This window comes from Pogoniulus pusillus, chromosome 25 (assembly GCF_015220805.1).
Source record: "Pogoniulus pusillus isolate bPogPus1 chromosome 25, bPogPus1.pri, whole genome shotgun sequence".
Taxonomy (NCBI): Eukaryota; Metazoa; Chordata; class Aves; order Piciformes; family Lybiidae; genus Pogoniulus; species Pogoniulus pusillus.
In genome coordinates, this window is record NC_087288.1 from 3,248,178 (window position 1) to 3,275,908 (window position 27,731).

The window sequence follows — 27,731 nt, forward strand, 5'->3', positions numbered from 1 at the left end:
CTCCAGGGAGGTTATGGAGCACAGAAGCACAGAATGTGATCAAAGATTCTGTGCTTCTGTGCTCCACAACCTCCCTGGGCAGCCTGTTCCAGTGTCTCAACACCCTCACTGGAAAGAACTTGGATCACATTGGGTGCTTCCGTGCTCCACAACCTCCCTGGGCAACCTGTGCCAGTGTCTCACCACCCTCACTGCAAACAACTTCTTCCTAACATCCAGTTTCAATCTCCCCTCTGCCACTTCAAACCCATTGCTCTTCCTCCTCCTGTCATTACAAAGCCTTATCAATAGTTCCTGCCCAGCCCTCCTGTAGCCCACTTTAGATACTGGAAGGCCACTCCAAAGTCTCCTCCTCTTCTCCAGGCTGCAGAGCCCCAACTCTTGTAGCCTGTCCTCATAGCAGAGCTGCTGCAGCCCTCTGAGCATCTTGGTGGCCTTCTCTGGGCTCACTCCAACAGTTCCATGTCCTTCTTGTGTTGGGGGCTCCAGAAGTGCACACAGTTTTATACATCTAGTTATGGAGTTTAACTTTACTTGTGTCTTTGCTCAGGATCCATGAGTCAAACCCACATCCCCTTTGCTAATCCACAGTCAAACAGTTTGGAATGGATCCATTGGAGAAGTCAGAAAAGAGGCAGCATATGCCTCGAAGGAGGAAGACAATAGGGAGTGTGCCAGGCTGCTCTTTGGCAACAGGCAGAGTTGGTTCAGGGATCTTTACTAGAAGGTGCCTGCCAAGAAGGCAGTGTCACCAGTGTGGATGGACATCCCCACACTAAAAGGTCTAGAGAACAGGTGTTATGAGGAACAGCTGAGGGAACTGGCCTTGTTCCACCTGGAGAAGAATAAACTGAGACCTCATTGCTCTCTCTACAACTGCCTGAACGGAGGTGGGAGCTGGTCTCATGTCCCTAGTGCCAGGTGATGGAACAAGAGGGAATGGTCTGAAATTCCAGCAGGGGAGGTTTAGGTTGGATATTAGGAAAAACATTCTTCCCTGCAAGAGTGGCCAGGCACTGGAACAGGCTGCTCAGGGAGGTGATGGAGTCACCATCCCTGGAGGTGCTGAAGGAACGTGTGGCCATGGCACTTTGGGGCATGGAGTAATAGCCACGGTGGGGTTGGGTTGATGGTTGGACTCAATGATCCTGGAGGGCTTTTCCAAACAAAATGATTCTATGTATGTATGAGTTCTGCATTGCTTCAGGAGGAAAGGATCTGACCTCAGAAGGCTTCAAGGAGACCTTACAGTGGTCTTCCAGTATCTGGAGGGGGCTACAGGAGGGCTGGGGAGGGACTATTGACAAGGTCTTGTAATGACAGGATGAGGAGGAATGGGTTTGAAGTGGCAGAGACTGAAAATGGATGTTAGGAAGAAATTGTTTGCAGGGAGGGTGGTGAGACACTGGCACAGGTTGCCCAGGGAGGCTGTGGCTGCTCCCTCCCTAGAGGTGTTCAGGACCAGGTTGGATGAGGCCTTGAGCAACCTGTGCTAGTGGAAGGTGTCCCTGCAGGGAGTTGGAACTGGATGATCTTTAAGATCCCTTCCAACCTAACCCATTCTATGACTCTAATTAACTCCCTAAAGACAGTTGACTCTGTGATTCTGTGCTCCACAACCTCCCTGGAGGTGTTCAGGACCAGGCTGGATGAGGCCTTGAGCGACCTGTTCTAGTGGAAGGTGTCCCTGCAGGGAATTGGATGATCTTTAAGATCCCTTCCAACCTAACCCATTCTATGACTCTATGATTGCTGTTAGGCTGAGGGCTGGACTAACCTTAGAGGTCTTCTCCAACTGCAGTAGTTCTTCCATCCCAAAAAGCACAAGTTCCTTGGACCTGAGTTGAGGGTGATGCAGTCTGTCCTTCCCTTCAGCTTTCTGTGGGGCCAGGCTAATGGGAAAAGGTGTCTGACTGAACCAGTTCTGCAGGCTGCCACTCCTGCAGCTCCCTTCTGAGGTGTGCTGCTCCATGAAGGTGTTGCTCCACCAGACACAGGTGCGTGCAGTATGCACCAGCGGCCATAAAAAGCTGCTGGGAGAAGCTGGCAGCCTGCTTCACAGCCCAGTGTCAGCACCTCATCTCCAGGCAATCAAAGAGCTCTCCCTCAGCAGTGATGCAATAACCACAAGATCGTGTTTGAAGCTGCACCACAAGAGCAGACTTGTGGGAGGCACTGAAGAGCAAAGGAGAGCTTGAAGTTCTACTCAACCTCAGTCTCACCTCTGTGCCCAGTAAGATCATGGAGCAGATCCTGCTGGAGGCACTACTGAAACAGAATAGTGAAGAGGTGATGGGCTACAATCAGCATGGCTGCACCAAGGGCACATCCTGCTGACAAACCTGGTGGCCTTCTATGAACAGGTCACAGCATTCATAGATGAGGGGCGAGCAGCTGATGGCATTGACTTGGACCTGAGCAGGGCCTTTGACACTGTCCCACACCACATCCTGGTCTCCAGGCTGGTGACAGATGGGTTTGATGGGTGCACCACGAGAGGGATAAAGAACTGCCTTGATGGCTGCACCCAAAGAGTGGCTGCCAATGGCTCCGTGGCCAAGTGCAGGCCTGTGACAAGCAGAGTCCCTCAGGGATGAGTCCTGAGACCAGTCTTGTTCAACATCTTTGTGGGTGCCATGGACAGAGGTACTGAGTGCAGCCTCAGAAAGTTTGCTGATGGCATCAAGCTGTGTGGTGCAGCAGACAGGCTGGAGGGCAGGGATCTATCCAGAGGGACCTGGACAGGCTGCAGAAGTGGGCACAAGCCAACCTCAGGAGGTTCAACAAGACCAAGTGCAAGGTCATGCAGCTGGGTTGAGGCAATCCCAAGCACAACTCCATGCTGGGCAGTGAGGGGCTGAAGAGCAGCCCTGAGGAGAGGGACTTGGGGGTGCTGGTGGAGTTGAAGCTCAACAGGAGCCAGCAGTGTGCACTTGCAGCCCAGAAAGCCAACTAGAGCCTGGGCTACAGCAGCAGAAGTGTGGCCAGCAGGGCCAGGGAGGTGATTCTCCCCCTCTGCTGTGTTCTGCTGAGACTCCGCCTGGAGTACTGCATCCAGTTCTGGAGCTGCCATTACAAGAGGGATGTGGAGATGCTGGAGTGTGTCCAGAGAAGGGCCAGGAGGATGCTTGGAGGACTTAAGCCTTCACCTTAGTGATTTCAAAGGTGATGCTGCAGCTCAGAGCTAAACCTATGCAGCTGTCAGTATCTACCAGTCTGGAGAAGAGAAGGCTCCAAGGAGACCTTACTGTGGCCTTGCAGTATCTGAAGTGGGCTACAAGAAAGCTGGGGAGGGACTTTATAGGGTGTCAGGTAGTGACAGGTCTGGGGGGGATGGAGCAAAGCTAGAAGTGAGTAGATTCAGAGTGGATGTTAAGAAGTTCTTTACCAAGAGAGTGGTGAGACACTTGAACAGGTTGCCCAGGGAGGCTGTGGATGCTCCCTCCCTGGAAGTCTTTAAGGCCAGTCTGGACGTGGCTCCAAGCAAGCTGATCTATTGTGAGGTGCCCCTGCCTGTGGCAGGGGGGTTGGAACTGGCTGATCTTTGAGGTCCCTTCCTACCTAAACCATTCTATGATTCTTTGACCTAACCTCCTAGCTGAATTTTTCCCCTTGGCAGTCACTAGATGCCCTCTTAAAGCACTTTAGACTGAGCTCCAGCATTAAAACACTAAACAATCCTCATTTCTTAGAAACAGAGCACATGGTCTCCTTATCTCAGAAACTGCTCACAAATTAATAGGAGCTTTATGAAGCTGAGTGTGAAAGTGTGAAAGCTTCCCTCAGGCAGATAAGCACAACACAGCAAGAACTCCATTCAAAGCCTAGGAGGAGAACAAACCACATTTTGTCTGCAGCCCGTTGAAGTGCCAAGGCTTCTGCCAACACACACACACACACACACACACATTTTCAATACTAAAACATCATTTAAAAGTTTCTCTGGTCTCCAGAGAGCTCTGGCAGTCAGCCATGGCTGTGGGCATATGCCTCTGGTTATGCCCAGTGTTTCTGAGCTGCAGCCTTGATAAGGCTCGCTGGCTGATGCAGATAATGGGTCTGCCACTCCCTCAGCACGGTGAAGCCTCCTGGTTGAAATGGGGAGGCAAAAAAAAGTGGCACATGTGCAGAGCAGGACTGAAAAGTCTTGGGAGGTCTAGGCTGGGTGTTAGGAGGAAGTTCTTGGCAGACAGAGTGAGCTGGGGGTGTGCAGCCTGGAGAAGAGGAGGCTCAGGGCAGAGCTCATTGCTGTCTACAACTACCTGAAGGGAGGCTGTAGCCAGGTGGGGTTGGGATCTTCTGCCAGGCAACCAGCAATAGAACAAGGGGACACAGTCTCAAGTTGTGGCAGGGGAGGTCTAGGCTGGATGTTAGGAGGAAGTTGTTGTCAGAGAGAGTGATTGGCATTGGAATGGGCTGCCCAGGGAGGTGGTGCAGTTGCTGTCCCTGGAGGTGTTGAAGCAAAGCCTGGATGAGGCACTTGGTGCCATGGTCTGGTTGATTGGCCAGGGCTGGGTGCTAGGTTGGAGTGGATGATCTTGGAGGTCTCTTCCAACCTGGTGGATTCTATGATTCTATGGTCAGGTTCTCATGGCCATGGTCATAGAATCACAGAATGGTTTAGGTTGAAGGGACCTCAAGGACCAACCAGTTCCAACTCTCTGCCATAAGCAGAGACACCTCCCTCTAGAACAGGTTGCTCAAGGTCTCATCCAACCTGGCCTTGAACACCTCCATGGAGGGTGCAGCCACAACCTCCCTTGGCAACCTGTGCCAGTGTCTCACCACCCTCACTGCAAACAACTTCTGCCTATCATCCAGTTTCAATCTCCTCTCTGCCAGTTTAAACCCATTCCTCCTCATCCTGTCATTACAAGACCTTGTCAATAGTCCCTCCCCAGCCCTCCTGTAGGTCCCCTTCAGATACTGAAAGGCCACTGTAAGGTCTCCTGGAAGCCTTCCCTTCTGCAGGCTGCAGAGCCCCAACTCTCTCAGCCTGTCCGCATAGCAGAGCCCTCTGAGCACCTCTGTAGCCTCCTCTGGACTGACTCCAGCAGGGCCTATTGAAACAGCATCACTAAAATTTGCACTCAAGGCAACACATGGATGTAAAGAGCCAGAATAAAACATGTCCTCCCCACAAGAGTCATCTTGTCTCCTTCCCATCCTCCCCACCCAATTCAAGACACTGATGGCATAATAAGTACATGTTAGACTCTCCCAAAACACATAACAAACATTGGGTTTCCCCTCAGCATCATTCATTTCTTTCCCCTGTCAATACAATCATTATTTCTTTGCTACAATGCAGGTTTTAGTAGCAACAAGAGGCCCTTGTGCTATCCTGGTCTGCACACTTTCCATCCATCAAACCAGGCCTTTAAGTGCATTCTGAAACTGCCTTGAACAGCTTCTGGTTATTATAAGGCATTTCAGCAAATAAATAAGAACTGAGCAAAGTGAGAAATGAAATTAAATGAAAACATTGACCTCTGGGAAAATGCTTCACAGAATTTCCCTCCTGCAGATCCTATTTGCAGGTTTCTACAACTCTATCAAGCACTTTCTTGAAACTGTGAATCAGGATGGTTTGGATTGGAAGGGACCTTAAAGGTCATTTAGATCCAACCCCCTTGCCATAGGCAGGGACACCTTCCTCTAGTCCAGGTTGCTCAAGGTCTCATCCAGCCTGGCTTTGAACACCTCCAGGGAGAGGACATCCACAACCTCCCTGGGCAATCTGTGCCAGTGTCTCACCAGCCTCACTGGAAAGGATTTCTTCCTAACATCCAGCCTAAATCTGCCCTCCTCAAGCTTCAATCCATTCCCTCTCATCCTATCACTCCAAGCCCTTGTAAAAAGTCCCTCCCCAGTTTTCTTGTAGGCCCTTCTTGAGGGAAGCAGCTTGAAGGTCACAGGATCACAGCATCACAGGATGGTAGGGGTTGGAAGGGACCTCCACTGATCACAGATCACAGGATGGTAGGGGTTGGAAGGGACCCAAGGAGATCATCGAGTCCAACCTCCCTGCCAGAGTAGGACAATACCATCTAACACAGATCACAGAGGAACACATCCAGACACTGACCATCCAGTCCAACCTCCCTGCCAGAGTAGGACAATACCATCTAACACAGATCACAGAGGAACACATCCAGACACTGACCATCCAGTCCAACCTCCCTGCCAGAGTAGGACAATACCATCTAACACAGATCACAGAGGAACACATCCAGACACTGACCATCCAGTCCAACCCCTCTGCCAGAGTAGGACAATACCATCTAACACAGATCACAGAGGAACACATCCAGATACTGACCATCCAGTCCAACCCCTCTGCCAGAGTAGGACAATACCATCTAACACAGATCACAGAGGAACACATCCAGACACTGATCATCCAGTCCAACCTCCCTGCCAGAGCAGGACCACAGAATCTAGTGCATGTCATACAGAAATACATCCAGAGAAGGAGAGGTCTCTCCAGAGCCTTCTCTTCTCCAGGCTCAACATCCCCAACTCTGGTGGGAGGTGTCCCTGCCTATGGCAGGGGGTTGGAACTAGGTGAGCTTTGAGGTCTCTTCCAACCTAAACCATTCTATGGTTCTATGATTCTAAGTCACTCAACCTGTTCTGATAGGGGAGGTTCTCCAGCCCTCTGATCATCTTCATGGCCTCCCCTGGACCTGCCCCAACAGTTCCATGTCCTTCTTATGCTGTGGGCACCAGAACTGGTAGCAGTGCTCCAGGTGGGGTCTCATGAGAGCAGAGCAGAGGGGAAGAATCTCCTCCCTTGCCCTGCTGGTCACAAGAATCCCTTGTGTCTATGCCTCACAGAGGCACACGCTGCAGTTGTGTGGCTTCCCCCTCGCTCCTGTGACAGTTCTGTTGTTGCACTCCTTGGACAAGATGAATTTTCCTCACTTTTAATGAGCACCATTTACTATTTTGCTTCACTGCACTTGCTCAGTGCATGGACCCAGGCCTTCTCTTCTGCATGCTACGCAGCTGCTGCAAGCAGAATTTTAATCATCCCAGAAGCTTTCCAGCAAAACTCTTCACAATATTAGTTTATTTTCACAGCACTCCTGAGAGCTGGAGGGGACAGTGTGAAAGCTATCCTACAGGCAGGAAATTAAAACATGGGACAAGAATGTATGTGCATACCACATGCTTGATTTCAGATCCTCAGGATCTCATTTGCAGAGCATTGAGCAGCATCGTTCATACCTTCAAAGCACAGCTCCACTGAGTAACACCATTTTTGTAGACCAGAACTTATTAGTTTGAAGAGGCACACAAAGGCAGCAATAAATCAGCCAAACCTCAATTAATCTCATTGGATCCAGCATTAGTTTCTCAGCTGAAATGTTTAAGGTTGGACTCCAGCTGCTGCGGGCTCCCTTTAAAGATGTGTTAGGGAAGGACAAGAGAGGTTACTCTGCCCTGAACTCAGCACTGCTCAGGCCACACCTTGAGTCCTGTGTCCAGTTCTGGTCCACTCAATTCAAGAGAGATGTTGAGGTGCTGGAAGGTGTCCAGAGAAGGGCAGCAAGGCTGGGGAGGGGCCTGGAGCAGAGCCCTGTGAGGAGAGGCTGAGGGAGCTGGGGGTGTGCAGCCTGCAGCAGAGGAGGCTCAGGGCAGAGCTCATTGCTGCCTGCAGCTTCCTGAAGGGAGGCTGTAGCCAGGTGGGGTTGGGCTCTTCTGCCAGGCACCCAGCAACAGACCAAGGAGTCTGTTGTGGCAGGGGAGGTCTAGGCTGGATGTGAGGAGGAAGTTGTTGTCAGAGAGAGTGATTGGCATTGGAATGGGCTGCCCAGGGAGGTGGTGGAGTCTGTGTGGCTGGAGGTGTTGAAGCCAAGCCTGGCTGGGGCACTTAGTGCCATGGTCTGGATGATTGGGCAGGGCTGGGTGCTAGGTTGGGCTGGATGAGCTTGGAGCTCTCTTCCAACCTGGTGGAGTCTATGAATGGTTTTCCAACACGAAGAATTTGTCTCTATCACAGTGCTTAAATATGGCAACAATCCTGCTAAAGGGTGAGAGCTCTGATGGAAAAATTTAAAACACTGAGACATTGAAGTCTCTTCTTGTTGCTCAGCCTTAAAAAAGAGAAGGGTCTGGGGACACAGAATCTTATCCAGCCTCAATAACTCTCTGATTCTGTGTGACACCTTATAGTGACCTTCCAGTACCTGAAGGTGGCCTAAAGGAAGACTGGGGAGGGACTTGCAGTGACAGGACAAGGGAAAGTGGTTTTAAAGTAGAATCATAGAATCAACCAGGTTGGAAGAGACCTACAAGATCATCCAGTCCAACCTAGCACCCAACCATACAGGTACAGAAGGATGGATTTAGATTGGACATTAGGAAGTTCTTTACTTGAGGGTGGTGAAACACTGGCACAGATTGCCCAGGAAGGGGGTGGCTGCCCCATCCCTGGAGACATTCAAGGTTAGGCTTGATGGGGCTCTGAGCAACCTGATCTAGCTGGAGATGTCCCTGCTTACTGTAGGGAAATTTGACTAGGTGACCTTTAAAGGTCAATTGTGCTGTTCCAAAACCATTGTCCCATTAATATCATGAATCTAATAGGACAAAAAACTAGTAAATATAATTACAGGGATTCTAGGAGTCATTACTACAGGATCAAAACTGGAATTAGTCTAAACTGTTGTGCATCTCACACCCCTCTGCCAGACTTGCACTGTCTGCAAGTACAGTGCTTAACACTGTAAACCTGAGTCACTGTCAGTGTTTACACTCCAGGCCATTGCAATGGTCCATTGCAAAACCTTCAGGCACCTAGCAGCACACAGACAACCCCTCCAAAGTGGTCGTGGCTGTGTCACATGCACCAAGCAGAGGTTCAGCAGTACTTACGAAGGTGCTATGTCCAGATGGTTGATGCTGTAGCCAGATGTACAGAATCCTCCTAGTGTTGTTGATATGGTCACAAATGCAACAGCCAGCTCATAGTTGCAGCCTATGAACCCAGCTGCCACCAAGAACACTGCAGGTCCAATCATTCCTTCAAGACAGAAATCTTAGAATCAGTGGAGTGACTCCTTGCAGGAGGTAGGAAGAGGCTCTAAGCTGTGCATACATTTTCCATACGACTTCCACCACCACCTAGTGCATAGAATCCAGTATTGCACTGCAGGCATTACACTGGGCCTGGAAGGAAGAGCAGATGGGTTGCAAACCTGTTTCTGCCTCAGGAAAACATAAAATGGTAGGGATTGGAAGGGACCTCAAAAGCTCGAGTCCAATTTCCCTGCCAAAGCAGGATCACCCAGGGCAGATCACACAGGAAGACATCCAGGCTGGCTTTGAAAGTCTCCAGAGGAGACTCCACAGCCTCTCTGGGCAGCCTGTTCCAGGGCTCCAGCACCCTCACAGCAATTAAGTTTTCCTTCACGTTGAGATGGAACTTCCTGTGTTCTGGTTTGCATCCATTGCCCCTTGCCCTATCACAGGGCACCACTGAAAAGAGACTGGCTTCATCTTCTTGACACACACTCTTTAGGTGTTTATAAACATTAATAAGCCACTTGTGTGCTCCTCAGTTCAAGAGAGACACGAATTCTTTAGAGGGTGTTCAGCAATGGCTTATGAGGATGATGAAGGGACTGGAACATCTGTCTTGTGAGGAAAGGCTGAGAGACCCTAGGCTGTTTAATCAGGAGAAGAGCAGCCTGAGAGGCAATCTTATCAATGCTTATAAAATACCTGAAGAGTGGGTGTCAAGAAGATGGAGCCAGTCTCTTTTCACTGCTATCCTGTGATAGGACAAGGGGCAAGGGATACAAACTGGAACACAGAAGTTCAGTCTCAACATGGGGAAAAGCTTCTTTACCGTGAGGGTGCTGGAGTCTGGAACAGGCTGCCCAGAGAGGCTGTGGAGTCTCCTCTAGAGACTTTGAAGACCCATCTGGATGCACTTCTGTGTGATTTCCTGATCTAGGGTAGGGTGTCCCTGGCCATGGCAGGGGGGTTGGACCTAGATGATCCTTGTGGTGCCTTCTGACCCTGACTGATTCTATGATCCTATACGATTTGCTGTAGGTGATTCTGCTCTAGCAGAAGGGTTAGGCTCGATCTCTGGAGGTCCTTTCCAACCCCTACCATTCTGACTGCAGAACAATATCCCATCTCTGTTTGAAAAGGCCACTCACATGGTATCATTTTGTCAAGCAATTATCACCATTTTAAAGGATCAGCCAGCACCACCATCATCAGTTTGCCTTTAAGAATGATGTATTTTGCCTTAAAAAAGAAAAGCTTTCAGCAATCTCTTATCATTCTCTTATCCAGTAGTTCTACTCTTTTAAATGGAAGAATAAAGGGTTTACTCTTAGCATAGAATCATAGAATTGTCAGGTTGGAAGAGACCTCCAAGATCATCCAGTCCAACCTAGCACCCAGCCCTAGCCAGTCAAAAATCATAGAATCATAGAATTGTCAGGGCTGGAAGGGATCTCAAAGGTCTAATTCTAACTCCCCTGCCATGGGCAGAGACACTTTCTACTGTATCAGGTTGCCCAGGGATGAGGCTTCCACCACCTCCATGGTGGTTCCACTGTTCTCACCACCTCCATGGTGAAGAACTTCTTCCTAACGCCTAACCTAAATCTCCCCTCCTCTAGCTTGGATCCATCCCCCACAGTCCTATCACTACCTATCACCCTAAAATGTCCCTCCCCAGCTTTCTGCTAGCCTACTTCAGACACTGAAGACCACAAGAAGGTCTCCTTGGAGCCTTTTCTTCTCCAAACTGAACCACCCCAATTCTCTCAGCCTGTCTTCATAGGAGAGGTGCTCCAGCTGCTCCCAAGCCATGCAGCATGCTGCTTAATCCCCCAGCAGAATGTCACACAGCTCTCCCAAACCTTTCATTTCCCCCACATAGTATCTCTGAGGTGTTCCAAAGAGAGCTGACACTTGGACCTACCTATCAGGGTAAAACACTTCCGAACACAAACAGTTGACAAGTTCTGTTTCTCTCGTAGATGGTCAGCAATTTGCCCAGACAGAATTATACACAGCCAGCATCCAAAATAGGGTAGAGCAGATAAAAAACCATTCTGTTAGGAGATAAAAAAAACCACCTCACAGTTAAAACATTGATAAAATAATTCATTGTGCTAAAAAAAAATTAACAGCAATTGGGTCAGAGGTGTCAAAATGATTCATTCAAATACATGTTGCTGGTGTTATCCAGGGAGAGAAACATAGGGAGGGAAAAATCCAAGCAGATTGAAGTTAACACAGAATCCATCTGGTTGGAAGAGGCTTCCAAGCTCATCCCAGTTCAACCTCCAACCCAGCACTGAAGAGTCAATGCTAAACCATGTTGCCAAGCACCAGCTTCACACACTGCTTGAACACCCTCACTGCCCTGGGCAGACCATTCCAATGTTTGAAAATCCTTCCAGTGAAGAAATATTTCCCAATATCCATCCTAAACCTCCCTTGGTGTAGCTTGGAACCATTTCCTCTTGTCCTGTCACTGGACTTGAACACCTCCAGCGACGGTGACTCCACCACCTCCCTGGGCAGCCCATTCCAATGCCAATCACTCTCTCTGACAACAGCTTCCTCCTAACATCCAGCCTGTACCTCCTCTGGCACAACTTGAGACTGTGTCCCCTTGTTCTCTGGTTGTCTGGGAGAAGAGGCCAACCCCCACGTGGCTACAGCCTCCCTTCAGGTAGTTGTAGACAGCAATGAGGTCACCCCTGAGCCTCCTCTTCTCTTGCACTTCATGATGGAAAGGGGAATTAGACACTGGAATGGACTGCCCAAGGAGGTGGTGGAGTCACCATCCCTGGAGGTCTTTCAGAATAAAGCTTGGCTGTGGCACTTGGTGCCATGGTTTAGCTGATGTGGTGGTGGTAGGTCACAGGCTGGACTCGGTGATCTCTGAGGTCTTTTCCAGCCTCTACGATTCTGTGTAAAAACAAAATGGCAATTCCAGAGCAGGCAACATTTTTGATGCATCCACTTAACTATGGAGATTGATTTTACCCTTTCCCAGCTCTACATTTCCATTCCAAGGTTTTTAAGCAGGTTCTCCTATTACAGCTCTGTTATTTACCTCTTTGATTCAGAGAAAAAGTGACAGTGCTTTCACTTCTCTCACCTCCTGTGCATCAAACCGCAGGATCTCCTTCATGTACGTGGGCAAGAGTGTGAGGAGTGTATAGAAAGTCCAGTTGTAAGAGAAGTGTGCCACAACAATAGCCCAGAGTGGGAGGGACTGCAGGATGGGGCTCCAGGGAACAGCTTTCTGTGTAGAAAGCTAGAGAAAAAGGGGAGAGAAAGAGTCAGCAGGACACTGATATGAACATTTACTAACTACAGTGGGTTTGCTCCTATCCCAGTCCAAGCTGCTCATTCATTCTGAAGGGGACAAAATAAGCCTCAGTCCAGCAAAGAATCAATTGCTGAGCTCAGCTCATGTCACTGCTCTGATGTTTGCTATTGCACATCCAACCAACTCCTATCCCATTTTGTAACGAATCCAATCCCCTTGTGTCACTGTAAAGGATTAACCCTCCTGGGGGAGAGGTCTTGACCCTGACCCCATGTCCTCCTGACTCCTCCCCTGGGGTGAGTCCAAACCTTACTCCAGGTGTAGTGGTTAGCCCACTCCCACTCCTCTCTAGCCCTCTGTAAACAGAGGAACTGCCTGTCTCATTGTCTCTTGCCCTGCCTCCCTCCCTGCCAGCACCACCTTCCTGTTCCTGCTGCTCTTTGTGGTACCATGTGGCCATCAGTGCAAGAGGTGGACAAAACCACTGCCATCAACCTGCTTGCACAGATGTATTTTGTACCTTGTCTTCTCTTCCCTATACCTGCTTGTAACTCCCCTACCTCAAATACCTTTTATTTATTGTTAAAGTTTTCTCTTTTAACTTCCAGATCAAAGTGAGGCTTATTTATTTGAGTGTGTTTTAACCTTTTCCCTCTCTACATCTAATTCCTTTTCTTTGGAAAAAGTGGGGGGAGAGGGAAAGGCATCCTATAAATTGTTATTGGTTCTATTAACTATATTTGAGTCTCTGGGAAATTTGAACTAGAAGTGAGACACTCATCAACAAGAAAAATAACTACAGCTTCTGCCTCTATCTCAAATGAAGGAAGTTTTTCTCCAGGCATCAACAGAGTGTGATGCTAAGGACAATATTTATGGTCTATGGAATCATAGAATTGTTTGGTTTGGAAAAGACCTTTAAGATCCTGCAGTAAAGGACTTGGGAGTGCTGGTGCATGAGAAGCTGGACCTGAAAGAACAAGGTGCACTTGCAGGCCAGGAGGCCAAAGGCTTCCTGAGCTGCACCAAAAGAAGCCAGCAGGTGGAGAGAGGGGAGTCTGCCACTCTGCTCTGCTCTGGTGAGACCTCACCTGGAGTGCTGTGTCCAGCTATGGAGCACAAGAAGGATACAAACCTGACAGAGCAGGTCCAGAGGAAGGCCATGGAAATGATCAGAGGGCTGAAGCACCTCTCCCACAAGGACAGGCTGAGGGAACTGAGGGTGTTCAGCCTAGGCAAGAGAAGGCTCTGGAGAGACCTAGTAAGTGGCTTTCCAGTGTCTGAAAGGAGCCTACAAGAAGGCTGCAGAGGGACTGTTTGCAAAGGGACTGCAAAGGCCTGCAGGGATAGGAGGAGGAGCAAAGTCTTTCAAACTAGAGAAAAGCAGATTTAGATTGGATGTTAGGAACAAGTTATTTAGCAGGAAGCTGGTGGAACACTGGACCAGGCTGCCCAGGGAGGTACTTGAGGCCTCACACCTGAGTTCTTCACTGTCAGGCCTGATGGGGCTCTGAGCAAACTCATCTAATTGGGGATGTCCCTGTGTAAAGAGTTAACCCCTCCTGAGGGTGGTCTGAATCTAACCCCAAGTCATAGAATCAGTCAGGGTTGGAAGGGACCAATTCCAAACCCCCTGCCATACCCAGGGACACCCTACCCTAGAGCAGGCTGCACACAGCCTCAGCCAGCCTGGCCTTAAACACCTCCAGGGATGATGCCTCGACTACCTCCCTGGGCAACCCATTCCAGCCTCTCACCACTCTCATGCTCAACAACTTCCTCCTCACAGCCAGGCTGACTCTCCCCACCTCCAGCTTTACTCCATTCCCCCCAGTCCTGGCACTCCCTGACAGCCTAAAAAGTCCCTCCCCAGCTTTTTTGGAGGCCCCTTTCTACTGGAAGGCCACATGAAGGTCACCTCATCCCATGATTCCATGATCATCAAGTTGTGTTTTTACCAAAGCAGGATGATCCCAAGGTGCTGTACCTGATCTTTTAGAGAAGAGAGGATATATTCTCTTTCAGCATGTGAAATGCTCCTGTGGCTCTCTGGAGTATCACTAACCAACCACATCCAGAAGAAGAACCACACTACACCAAGTGCACCTGTTGTTGGGAAAAGGTAGGTGAAAAGACAGAAATAAAAAGCATTAAGCAATTATACCAAGTGGATAAACCTCTGGAAGTTCTTTCCAGATACTCTTAATACTGTTTTAATGAATATTTTTTTATCTGCTTACACACAGTACAATCACAGAAGCAACCAGGTTGGAAGAGACCTTCAAGCTCAGTCAGCCCAACCTAGCACCCAGCCCTATCCAGTCAAACAGACCATGGCACTAAGTGCCCCAGCCAGGCTTTGCTTGAACACCTCCAGGGATGGTGACTCCACCACCTCCCTGGGCAGCCCATTCCAATGCCAATCACTCTCTCTGACAACAACTTCCTAACAACATCCAGCCTAGACCTCCCCTGGCACAGCTTGAGGCTGTGTCCCCTCATTCCATTGCTGGGTGCCTGGCAGCAGAGCCCAACCCCACCTGGCTACAGCCTCCCTCCAGGGAGTTGCAGACAGCAATGAGCTCTGCCCTGAGCCTCCTCTGCTGCAGGCTGCACCCCCCCAGCTCCCTCAGCCTCTCCTCACAGGGCTCTGCTCCAGGCCCCTCCCCAGCTTTGGCGCCCTCCTGTGGACACTTCCAGCACCTCAACATCTCTCTGCAATGGAGGAGCCCAGAACTGGACACAGCACTCAAGGTGTGGCCTGAGCAGTGCTGAGCACAGGGGCAGAAGAACCTCCCTTGTCCTGCTGCCCACACTGCTCCTGAGCCAGCCCAGGATGCCATTGGCTCTGCTGCCCACCTGGGCACTGCTGCCTCCTCTGCAGCTCCTCTCTCCCAGCACCCCCAGCTCCCTCTCTGCCTGGCTGCTCTCAGCCACTCTGTCCCCAGCCTGTAGTGCTGCTTGGGGTTGTTGTGGCCAAAGTGCAGAACCCTGCACTTGGCCTTGTTCAGTCTCATCCCATTAGCCTCTGCCCACCCATCCAGCCTGGCCAGGTCCCTCTGCAGGGCTCTCCTACCCTCCAACAGCTCCACACCTGCTCCTAGCTTGGTGCCATCTGCAAACTTAGTGATGCTGGACTCAATCCCCTGCTCCAGATCATCAATAAAGATGTTGAACAGGACTGTGCCCAGCACTGATCCTTGGGGCACACCACTAGTGACAGCTGCCAGCTGGATGTGGCACCATTCACCACCAGTCTCTGGGCCCAGCCTTCCAGCCAGTTCCTGACCAGTATCAGTAGTTCCCCAAAGCAGCTGAACAAAGCACATTTAGAGATAATAATAAAGATGACTAAGCAGGAAGGTCTTGTGGGGTGGGGTTTTTTTTGGGGGGGGTGTCTTGAAGTTTTTCCACTTGCCTTACACAGCAAGAAAGTTGCATACACAGACGTGTTGTATTTTTACCAGTCACATGGAGCAGTCACAAAGGAAATGGCTCCTCCAGAGGAAACAAAACCCCACATCAAGTCCAATCACAGCACAAACACTTTGTGTGCATGCAGAGAGTGTCACTGCACACAGCTCAGCTGTTGTGCCAACCCTCTTTGGCTTTAAGCCAAGCTCCAAAGTTGTCCTTTGGGAATAAAAACCAAAAACCAACTTCTCAAGAATCAGTCCAAATCCACTGTGCTTTTACAGGACCATTGTAGCTTTGAGTTTCACAGAATGTTAGGGGTTGGAAGGGGCATTGAAAGCTCATCCAGACCAAACCCTCCCTGCCAGAGCAGGACCACTTAGAGTAGCTCACACAGGAATGCATCCAGGTGGGTCTTGAATATCTCCAGAGACTACCCTCCTGGGTAGCCTGTTCCAGTGTTCTGTCACCCTCACAGTGACAAAACCAACCTTCTCCTCGTGTTTGAGTTCTTTGTTTTGAGCCCTTCTTTGTTCATACAGAACTTGGAGGTGGCTTTGTTGAGAAAAGCCTAACCCTTAGCCTCTTACTCAGATTCTCCCTTCCCCAGGCAGAATGTGGAACAGCTCAGGCAGGTAAAGAGACCTCTAAAAGAGAACCAGATAGGTCTGTGACATACTCTTAGAAAAGACTTTCTGTGCTTGAGCTTCTCCCAGAACAAAACTCCCAGCAAATATGCTGTGCCTCTGATTCAGACTTTCCCTTCCCCAGGCAGAACATGGAACAGCTCAGACAGGTAAAGAGACCTCTAAAGAGAACCAGATGGACTATGACATGTTCTTAGAAAAGACTTTCTGTGCTTGAGCTTCTCCCAGAACATAACTCCCAGCAAATATGCTGTGCTTTGCACTTTGGGCATTCTTTCAGGGTCCCTGGGACTGCTGCAGGGAGTTTCCACCCAGTTTCCATTGAAAGCAGCAGCCACTTTTTCCCATGTTCTTTCATTCATAGCAGCAGTTAATTCCTGGGATTAAAGTGATTAACTCAATTTCACACTTCAAACAAGAAAGTTAAGAGCATTTGACTTGTACCAGCTTTTGTCCCACTCACATAGCTTTGCTCACTGGCAGCAAGGCTCGACACAGCCACGCAGAGGAATCTACTTAGCTTTAAACATCTCTCATTTCCCAGGATTAACAAAATAGCAACCTTAACGTGTCAAGCACATCTTTAAAAGCTTAAAGGAAGTTCTGTAAGGTATTTAGCAAAAAGTTTAACAACAGACCAAGCTTTTTAGTGTTAAAAAACCCAAACCACTTACCAAAGATGTAGAACACATAAACCCAGTTCATGTAGTAGCAAATCAAACCCGATAGTGGCAGAGAGACAACAGTTCCCAGCTGTGCACCTACCAGAAACAAAGCAAAAAAGACAGTGGAAAAAAACAATAAATAGATCTCTCATAGACCCCCTAAACCAAGTGGAATTACACAGCTATTTCATTTTAGTCTCCTTACCACAAATCATGCAGGAAAGATTTGTCACCACCACTTGAGGGCTACTATTTCACCTTAAAGGAACACAGGCACAAGAAGCTGCTATGGCAATTCCAAGTAAATAGAGCCCTAAGTATCCAAAATCAGAAGAAAAAAAGGCCTTTCTGACATATTCTTTGTTAGTATTTATTTTATCCAATAAAATGATGGCTCTAATACATCCCAAACAATGGACATCAGTCTCTAGCACATCCCAAATGACAGAAATCACTCTCTAGCACATCCCAGATGACAGAAATCACTCTCTAGCACATCCCAAATGACAGAAATCACTCTCTAGCACATCCCAGATGACAGAAATCACTCTCTAGCACATCCCAAATGACAGAAATCACTCTCTAGCACATCCCAGATGACAGAAATCACTCTCTAGCACATCCCAAATGACAGAAATCACTCTCTAGCACATCCCAGATGACAGAAATCACTCTCTAGCACATCCCAAATGACAGAAATCACTCTCTAGCACATCCCAAATGACAGAAATCACTCTCTAGCACATCCCAGATGACAGAAATCACTCTCTAGCACATCCCAAATGACAGAAATCACTCTCTAGCACATCCCAGATGACAGAAATCACTCTCTAGCACATCCCAAATGACAGAAATCACTCTCTAGCACATCCCAAATGACAGAAATCACTCTCTAGCACATCCCAAACAATGGACACCAGTCTCTAGCACATCCCAAATGATGGAAACCGGTTTCTAGCACATCCCAAATGATGGGAATTGTTTGGAATTTGCTGGAAAGGTGAGCATGAGCCACCTTGGTGCAGCAGCCAGACTGGAGGGCAAGGATTCATCCAGAGGGACCTGGACAGGTTGCAGAAGTGGGCACAAGCCAACCTCAGGAGGTTCAACAAGACCAAGGCAAGGTCCTGCATTTGGGTCAAGGCAATCCCAAGCACAAATGCAGGCTGGGCAGTGAGTGGTTGGAGAGCAGCCCTGAGCAGAGGGACTTGGGGGGGCTGGTGGAGGAGAAGCTCAACAGGAGCCAGCAGTGTGCACTTGCAGCCCAGAAAGCCAAGCAGAGCCTGGGCTGCAGCAGGAGCAGTGTGGCCAGCAGGGCCAGGGAGGGGATTCTCCCCCTCTGCTGTGCTCTGCTGAGACCCCACCTGGAGTACTGCATCCAGCTCTGGAGCCCCTGGGACAAGAGGGATGTGGAGATGCTGGAGTGTGTTCAGAGAAGGGCCAGGAGGATGCTCAGAGGGCTGCAGCAGCTCTGCTGTGAGCACAGACTGAAAGTGTTGGGGCTGCTCAGTCTGCAGAAGAGGAGGCTCCCAGGTGACCTTCTTGTGACCTTCCAGTAGCTGAAGGAGGCCTCCAAAAAAGCTGGGGAGGGACTTTTTAGGCTCTCAGGGAGTGCCAGGACTGGGGGGGAATGGAGCAAAGCTGGAGGTGGGGAGAGTCAGCGTGGAGGTGAGGAGGAAGTTGTTGAGCAGGAGAGTGGTGAGAGGCTGGAATGGGTTGCCCAGGGAGGTAGTCGAGGCATCATCCCTGGAGGTATTTCAGGCCAGGCTGGCTGAGGCTGTGTGCAGCCTGCTCTAGGGTAGGGTGTCCCTGGGCATGGCAGGGGGGTTGGAACTGGCTGATCCTTGTGGTCCCTTCCAACCCTGGCTGATTCTAAGTTTATACAAGATGTCTTATCCATGACTGCTAACAATTGGCCATTCAAGGTCACAGCCTCTTGTCACCAGGGCAATAAAAGCACAGAGTTTTCACCAATACAGCAGAAAAACTCCCAGCTGTTAAATGCAGAAGGCAATTCTAACTCTGTGTTATCTGTTTGTGTGCTGACTCTCATGTGAAGACTTCTAAAGCAGACTGAATTCACTTAGAAGGCAGAAAATTAGAAGACAGAAAAAGCTTTCTGCTGCATTAGGTTGGTTGAAGGTTCCTGGAAGAGTCTGGTGAGTGCTTGAAATGGAAGGAATGAGACACCTGACTAGGAGGGAAGTGGGGAAATGGGAGGAAGAAATTAAGGCTTCATTCCTGTTGGCATAAGTGAGCCATTAGACTGACTGAGCTGTCTGAGAAACTGTAGCTGTGGTTTACATGGTTTGGCTCTGCCTTCTTGATGAAGCCCAGGTCAAATTAGACAACTCTAACAGAACAAATACTAACTACAGTGAGTAAACCAAAGCATTACTTCCTTAGCTGAACACAAAAGCTCTCTTCCCCATAGAAACAACACCAGTTTTAACTAGTGGATTTAGAAAGCTGTGTTTTTCACCTGCCCCCACAAATACTGCATTGAGCAATGTGAGTGACCAATAAACCCCTCAAACAAACAAAGAGATGAGCAATGTGTCCATGAGGCTCGTGGAATAATGCAGGATGTGACTTACCACAGCTCTTGCAAAGAAAGCTGACTCCATCTCAACACAAAGGAGACCCAAGGGTGACCTTTGGTTTAGATAAGTAGGTATTAACAGTGGAGTAGATCAGCTGGTGGTGTAAACACAGAATCACAGAATAGATCTGGTTGGAAGAGACCTCAAAGATCACTCAGTCCAACCCTTGACTCAGCACTGAAGGGTCAACACTAAAGCATGTCCCTAAGCACCAAGTCCACACACTGCTTGAACAACTCCAGGGGTGGTGACTCCAGCACTGCCTGGGGCAGACCATTCCAATGTCTGAGAACCCTTTCACTGAAGAAATATTTCCTAATATCCCTCCTAAACCTCCTCTGGTGCAGCTTATAACCACTCCCTCTAGCCCTGCTGCCTGTCACGTTTCACCCTTTGCTCATTAGAAGTGTGACTGTCTCCCTGAGTTGGCCAGAGAGTGTAAGGGCAGTGAGTACTTGGCTCAGCCCAGCACAAGAAAAAGCCCCCATTACAAGAAGGATATGGAGGTGCTGGAGAGTGTCCAGAGCAGGGCCAGGAGGATGCTCAGAGGCTGCAGCAGCTCTGCTGTGAGCACAGACTGAAAGAGTTGGAGCCGTGCAGTCTGCAGAAGAGGAGGCTCCCAGATGACCTTCTTGTGGCCTTCCAGGATCTGAAGGGGGCCTCCAAAAAAAGCTGGGGAGGGACTTTTTAGGCTCTCAGGGAGTGCCAGGACTGGGGGGAATGGAGCAAAGCTGGAGGTGGGGAGAGTCAGAGTGGACGTGAGGAAGAAGTTGTTGAGCAGGAGAGTGGTGAGAGGCTGGAATGGGTTGCCCAGGGAGGTGATTGAGGCCCCATGGCTGGAGGTGTTTGAGGCCAGGCTGGCTGAGGCTGTGTGCAGCCTGCTCTAGGGTAGGGTGTCCCTGGGCATGGCAGGGGGGTTGGGACTGGCTGCTCCTTGTGGTCCCTTCCAACCCTGACTGATTCTGTGATTCTAACTAACAAATCAATTTCTACAAGAACAACAGACCTGAATTGCCTTAAACCCACACATTCCTCCCTGGGCACTGGCAGGGATCCCCAGCATTGTGATGGTCAGCTCACAACCACAGAACTGTTTCAGTTGGAGAAGACCATTCTCTACATTTACCAAGGCTGGTGCTAAATTTTGGCCCTTAGCACCACTCCTCTGCCTCTTTTAAACACCTCCAGGGATGGGGATTCAACCACCTCCCTGGGGAGCCTGTTCCAGTCTTTGAGATCCCTTGCAATGGAGAAGCTTCTTCTGATATTATCCAACCCAAAGCACCAGTAATGCAAATGTCTACTGCAATACTTGCTCAGCATTGTGCTTTCAGTCTATTCTGCACCACTCTGCTAAATCAAACCCTCCTGTGTAACATCAAATACCTTCAATCTTGTCCAGTCCAACACCCTGGAGGTGTTCAAGGCCAGGCTGGATGAGGCCTTGAGCAACCTGTTCTAGTGGAAGATGTTCCTGCCTATGGCAGGGGGTTGGGACTAGACAATCTTTGAGGTCTAGGTGATCTTTGAGATCTAGATGACCTTTGAGATCTCTTCCAGCCTATACCATTCTATGATTCTAAGTAAATCTGATATCAAACATTACACCTTCCATACATAGAACACCTCAGAGAACCTGGAGCACTGCTCTCTGGCAAGGAGCTCTTGTAGCAATACCTTGGACACTTCCTTCCTTGAGTTTCTCCAAGAACACAACCAAAACAAAAACCCCAACCCAAACCCCAGAACCTGTGATTCTGCTCAGGCTTTTTTGTCCCTAATACTAAACCTCCCTTATTTACAGTATCTTCAGCTAATTAACTTCACACTAATTCTTTGCAGCACTTGAAAGTTTAAGATGGAAGCACTTTAAAGATGGAAGTTTATTCTTTTGTTGCCTTTAATCAGGGGTTATAAAAGCTGTGAATAAATGAACATAATGAATGCAAAGCAAGATTTAGTTCTATGTTATACTTCCCAGATTAAACTTTATACCATAAATCCCTTTGATTTAAGTCAATCTTCCCTGACACTGCAGTAAGAATGCATAATCCCATTATCAGCCTGGGAATTCCTCACCTGCATATGAAATACTAAGGAGCTTGCTGCGTTCCAGTGGAGGAGCCCAAGAAGACCACATTGAGTGCATGGCTGGGAAGGTGACACCCTAGAAAACAACAACATTTTGTGCTGTTGAAATGTGACCGTTTCACAAGTCCCTTCAACTGTGCCTGTTGCAAAGGGGATCTCTCAAATGCATCAAGTGGGCAGTTTGGCTTTCTCTTTAAGGTATTTTGTTGCAAAGGGGATCTCTCAAATGCACAACGTGGGCAGTTTGGCTTTCTCTTTAAGGTATTTTGTTGCAAAGGGTACCTCTCAGATGCACAAAGTGGGCAGTTTGGCTTTCTTTTTAAGGTATTTTTTCCCTCCTCCTTATTCAACACTTCAGTTTTGAAATGTGATTTGCAGGATTAATGGAAATCAGACATAAAGGATGCTGGCAGGTGACAAAGAACAGCTATTCCCAACATGCTCTTCAGATGCCACATCACTGCCAACAAGGTGAGAGCAGCAGACAGATTGGAGCTTAACACTCTGACCACAGGGTAGAAGATATACAGAAGAGGATGGCTCAGCACTGGCTCAGCACTGCCTGGACAGATGGCAGATGCCCCATCCTTAGAACCATTCCAAATCAGGTCACTTGGGGCTCTGAGAAACCTGCTCTGGTTGCAAATCATAGAAGCACAGAATCATAGAATGTCAGGGATCTTGGAAGGGTCCTTGAAAGCTCATCCAGTGCAACTACCCTGCCAGAGCAGGATCACCTAGAGCAGATCACACAGGAACACATCCAGGTGGGGTTTGAATATCTCCAGAGAGGGAGACTCCACACCCACCCTGGGTAACTTGTTCCAGTGCTCTGTCACCTTCCTTATGCTTCCATGGAACTTCCTATGCCTACATTTCCACTCACTGCCTCTTGGTCTGTCATAGGACATCACCAAGCAGAGCCTGGCTCCAGCCTCTAGGCACTCAGCCTTTACATACTTGTAACCATGAATAAGGTCACCTCCCAGGCTCCTCTTATCCAAGCTAAGAGCCCAAACTCCCTCAGTCTCCCCTCATAAAGAAGATGTTCCACTCTCTTCATCATTATTGTGGCTCTGTGCTGGACTCTTTCAAGTGGTTCCCTGAAGTCCTTCTTGAACTGAGGAGCCCAGAACTGGACACAGTACTCCAGATGTGGCCTCACCAGAGCAGAGCAGAGGAAGACCTCTCTTGACCTACTAACCATACTCCTGCTAATACACCCCAAAATGGCACTGGCCTTCTTGGCTACAAGAGCACATTGCTGACTCATGGTCAACCTTCCACCCACCAGGACACCCAGGTCTTTTTGCCCTTCACTGCTCTCCAACAAGTCAGTCCCCAACTTATACATGGGGTTGTTCTTTCCCAGGTGCAAGAGTCTACACCTTTTGATTCTATATATTCTGGAAAAGCTGGAAGGATACAAACAATGCTGTTCTGAGCTTCTGATTTCTGACAAATGAAGAGAGGTAATTCTAGTTTGGGCTGAAGTGTCCTTACAAATAAATCGATTCACTTCTTTGAAAAGCTTAGGCTAAAAGTGTAAAGGTTTTGTGTCCCTTTCCTCCCCCTCACCCCAGATAATCAGAACCAGGCCATTCAAATTGAAACAACTCATTTACTACTCCAGCATACTGACCCCACAGGCTCTAATTCAATAACACATTATTCAGATCTGTTTTCAAGTTAAATAGGAAAAAAAAAGGATTACCTCTCCCAGTCCTTCCAAGGCTCTGACAGCTATGAGGTAGCCAACTCCCAGATTTGCAGCCAAGGGAGTCAGCAAGGTGAATACAGAGGTGCTGAAGATGCCAAACCCCAGCAACGCCTTCCCCCCAACTTTGCTTGCCAGATATCCTCCTGGAATCTGAGTAATGATATAGCCATAGAAAAAAGAACCAAGGATCCATCCCTGAGTATCAGCATCCCAAGAATACTTCTCCCCCTAGAAGGAGAAAAAAAGAGCACAAGAATGTAGTAGGTTCCAAAGAGGAAATTTCCCTGATCATATTTTACGTAACTTTAATCCATCACTTAGTCCTTTACACCTAAAGTACAAATCATTCATGGTCTCCTTTCTTTGCCCACATCTACTGCAAAGAAAGTTGTGTTGGAAAGCTAATACAAGAGGTTTAAAGTCTGTCCAGGCATACCCAGCCCAAGTAGGAAAGCCATCACAATGTGAAATCTAAGTGCTTGGGCAGTTATTCCTTTCTGAGCTCCAAGCAACTTGGGTAAGGTGACAGAGGTACAGAGAAAGTGGTCTGCAGGAGTGTGAATCCTGCCTCTGTATCACAGTGTGGACATTCTGCCATGCTTCTTCCTGCAGATGTATGGACAGCAAAGCAAACAAGGAGAAACAGAGGCTTAGGTTTAACATAAAGAGCAGCCAAGTACAGGACTCACGAGGGCAAGCAGAAGACTGAGATAAGCACAACAGAGGGAAGATGAGTTCAGTAGGCAAAGTAGCAAATGCAAAGACATCAAGATAAGGAGCCTGAAGCTATAAAGTAAGTCAGCAAGAAGACATGAACTGCTGCCCAACAAAGTGATGTTGAAGTTTGGGCTCACTTCCAGAAGCCCAATTTATGAGCCTGTAAACGAGCAGCCATGCATTTCACAGAAATGAGGAGACAGAACCTTCTTCCCATAAAGTTCCCAGTTAGAAATTGGCTCCTGATAAATAATAAATGGCCTCTAACCATGCAAACAAAATGAAGGCAGGAAGATGGCAAGAGTGTTCAGTCTTAAATTCCCACCATAAAATGAGATTGATGCATATCCAAATGCACAAAGTGGGCAGTTTGGCTTTCTTTTTAAGGTATTTTTTTCCCTCCTCCTTATTCAACATTTCAGTTTTGAAATGTGATTTGCAGGATTAATGGAAATCAGACATAAAGGATGCTGGCAGGTGACAAAGAGCAGCTATTCCTCCATACCACATCACTGCCAGCAAGGTGAGAGCAGCAGACAGATTGGAGCTTAACACTCTGACCACAGGGTAAAAGATATATACAGAAGAGGATGGCGAAGCACTGGCTCAGCACTGCCTGGACAGGTGGCAGATGCCCCATCCTTAGAACCGTTCCAAATCAGGTCATCTGGGGCTCTGAGCAGCCTGCTCTGGTTGCAAATCAGAGAAGCAAAGAATCATAGAATGTCAGGGATCTTGGAAGGGTCCTTGAAAGCTCATCCAGTGCAACTACCCTGCCAGAGCAGAATCACCTAGAGCAGCTCACACAGGAACACATCCAGGTGGGGTTTGAATATCTCCAGAGAGGGAGACTCCACAATCCCCCTGGGTAACTTGTTCCAGTGCTCTATCACCCTTTCAGATGTCCCTGCTGACTGCATGTGGGGGCTGTCTAGATGACCTTTAAAGATCCCTTCCAACCCAAACCATTCTATGATTCCATGACCTGGGAAAGAAATGAAAAAAAAAACAAAAAACAAACAAGGAGGAGAAAAAGATTCCAGGATAATTTGTAAGGAAATTTCGTGCCAGTGAGGCTGTATGATGAACAGGCAAATAGAGGCTGTTGATCCCTGGCATACAAAAGAGTGAGTCATGGCACATCTACAAGGTCAGATTAGCTAATTTGTAAGGAACAGCAGGGAAAGGATGTAGGTGGAACCACTGACCCTGAGGACAGCACTTAGCTAGTCATTTAATGCAATTATTTTTCCAGAAGAGATTTAGAAGACCCACTGAAAAGGCCATCTGCTAAGCAGCAGCCTTGCTCTCCTGCCACCTGAGTCATCACAGAATCAACCTTAGAGTTGAAGGCTCCTTCAGAAATCATCGAATCCAACCCCTCTGCCAAAAGCAAGATCACAGAAACACAGAATCATAGAATCAAGCAGGTTGGAAGAGAGTTGGAAGGCACCTTCATAAATCATTGAGTCCAACCACTCTGCCAAAAGCAAGGTCACAGAAACATGGAATCAACCAGGATGGAAGTGAGTTCGAAGGCACCTACAGAAATCATTGAATCCAACCCCCCTGCCAGAAGCAAGATGACAGAAACATAGAATGATAGAACAAACCAGCTGGGAAGAGATTTGGAAGGCACCCTCAGAAATCATCAAATCCAACACCTCTGCCACAAGCAAGATCACAGAAACATAGAATCATAGAATCAAGCAGGTTGGAAAAGAGTTGGAAGGCATCTTCAGAAATCACTGAATCCAACCCCCCTGCTAAAAGCAAGATCACAGAAACACAGAATTATAGAATCAAGCAGGTTGGAAAAGAGTTGGAAGGCACCTTCAGAAATCATTGAATCCAACCCCTCTGCCAAAAGCAAGATCACAGAAACATGGAATCAACCAAGTTGGAAGACAGTTGGAAGGCACCTTCAGAAATCACTGAATCCAACCCCTCTGCCAAAAGCAAGATCACAGAAACACAGAATTATAGAATCAAGCAGCTTGGAAGAGAGTTGGAAGGCACCCTCAGAAATCATCAAATCCAACCCCTCTGCCAAAAACAAGATCACAGAAACCTAGAATCATAGAACCAACCAGGTTGGAAGAGACCTCCAAGCTCATGCAGCCCAAGCTAGCACCCAGCTCTATCCAGTCATACTCAAAAGCCCTTTTCCCATGCCACATTAGAGGACAAGAGGCTGCAGAGCTCACCGTTGTGTTGCGAGGGACGTTTGTGGCGGAGGAGTGCTCCGGACAGACGTTGGAAGTTGTGTTCTTTGCTAAGGTTGAGTTAGGTTCCACCATGGCCACCAGCGCCACGCTTAGGTTCACGCGTAAGGCGTACAGCAGGAAGAAGCCAAAGAAGGCCAGGAGTGCCAGGTTGTAGCGAGCTGAGCAGCAGGCAGGGACTGAAAGCAGAGCACAGAATGGCTTTTTCAGACAGAATCCAACAAAATAAGGACAAGGGATGAGGATTTTTATTGTTATTGATGTCCTACTAATAATAGGCTGGATGGTAGGAGGAAGTTCTTCCTGGAGTGACTGACACTGGAATGGGCTGCCCAGGGAGGTGGTGGAGTCATCGTCCATGGAGGTGTTCAAGCAAAGACTGGATGAGGAACTTAGTGCCATGATCTGGTTGATTGGCTAGGGCTGGGTGTAGGTTGGACTGGATGATCTTGGAGGTCTCTTCTAACCTGATTGATTCTATGATTCTTGGATAGAGCTGGGTGCTAGGTTGGACTGGATGAGCTTGGAGGTCTCTTCCAACCTGCTTGATTCTATGATTCTTGGATAGAGCTGGGTGCTAGGTTGGACTGGATGAGCTTGGAGGTCTCTTCCAGCCTGCTTGATTCTATAATTCTATGATCCTCAGAAGTTTATGAGTATGAATCACAGAATGTTAAGGGTTGGAAGGGACCTCGAAAGAGCTGAGAATCATCCTGACTGATGCAGCTTATGCTAAGCACCTGAAAGCCAGCAGCTTATTGTGCTAGTTTGAAGCTAGCTTGAATATTTTGGTGAGAAGAATTAGATGCTAGGCTGTGAAAAGGAAACAATGGTGATGTCTGCTTCACTCATAGGCTTCCTGAGATGTATAAAATCAAGAACACGAACATAGAATCATAGAATCAACCTGGGGGGTCGGAACTAGATGATTCTTGTGGTCCCTTCCAATTCTGACTGATTCTATGAACCCCTTAGAGAAAAAGGAGCTTAGGCAAAAGCCTAAGCCCCTGAGGTGAAAAAAAGGAGCTAACTGTTCTAGTCTTGAGTCCCCTCTATAGGGATAGAGGCTGAGAAGCAGAAACAACTCAGCCCATTTTTCATTGACTATATTATATGTAATAAAGCACACTATAATTCTGCTTTAGACAACTGGTGGGTACCCACACAAGTGTAGGGACTGCAGTGGAAGTGTAGTGTGTGGTGTGCAGAAATGGAGTTAGGAACATGATTTCAAATGGTCTCTCCAAAATACAGTCATATTTATTCAGTGTAGAACTTCACACTGAAACCAAACCAAACCACAAGATAAGCAGGAAGCCTCTCACATGCG

The 27,731-nt window shown here is 48.3% G+C and overlaps 1 protein-coding gene across 1 annotated transcript in view; it reads right to left on the minus strand.

Moving 5' to 3' along the window:
• Positions 1–27,731, minus strand: part of SLC17A5 (solute carrier family 17 member 5) — a 34,543-nt gene that overhangs the window by 2,850 nt on the left and 3,962 nt on the right. The window contains exons 2-9 of the mRNA XM_064164212.1: positions 26,384–26,580; positions 23,454–23,687; positions 21,728–21,815; positions 17,055–17,141; positions 14,307–14,425; positions 12,146–12,304; positions 10,955–11,087; positions 8,884–9,031 (exon numbers count right to left, since the gene is read on the minus strand). Coding sequence (XP_064020282.1) covers positions 8,884–9,031; positions 10,955–11,087; positions 12,146–12,304; positions 14,307–14,425; positions 17,055–17,141; positions 21,728–21,815; positions 23,454–23,687; positions 26,384–26,580 — 1,165 coding nt within the window. The remainder of the gene's footprint in view (positions 1–8,883; positions 9,032–10,954; positions 11,088–12,145; positions 12,305–14,306; positions 14,426–17,054; positions 17,142–21,727; positions 21,816–23,453; positions 23,688–26,383; positions 26,581–27,731) is intronic.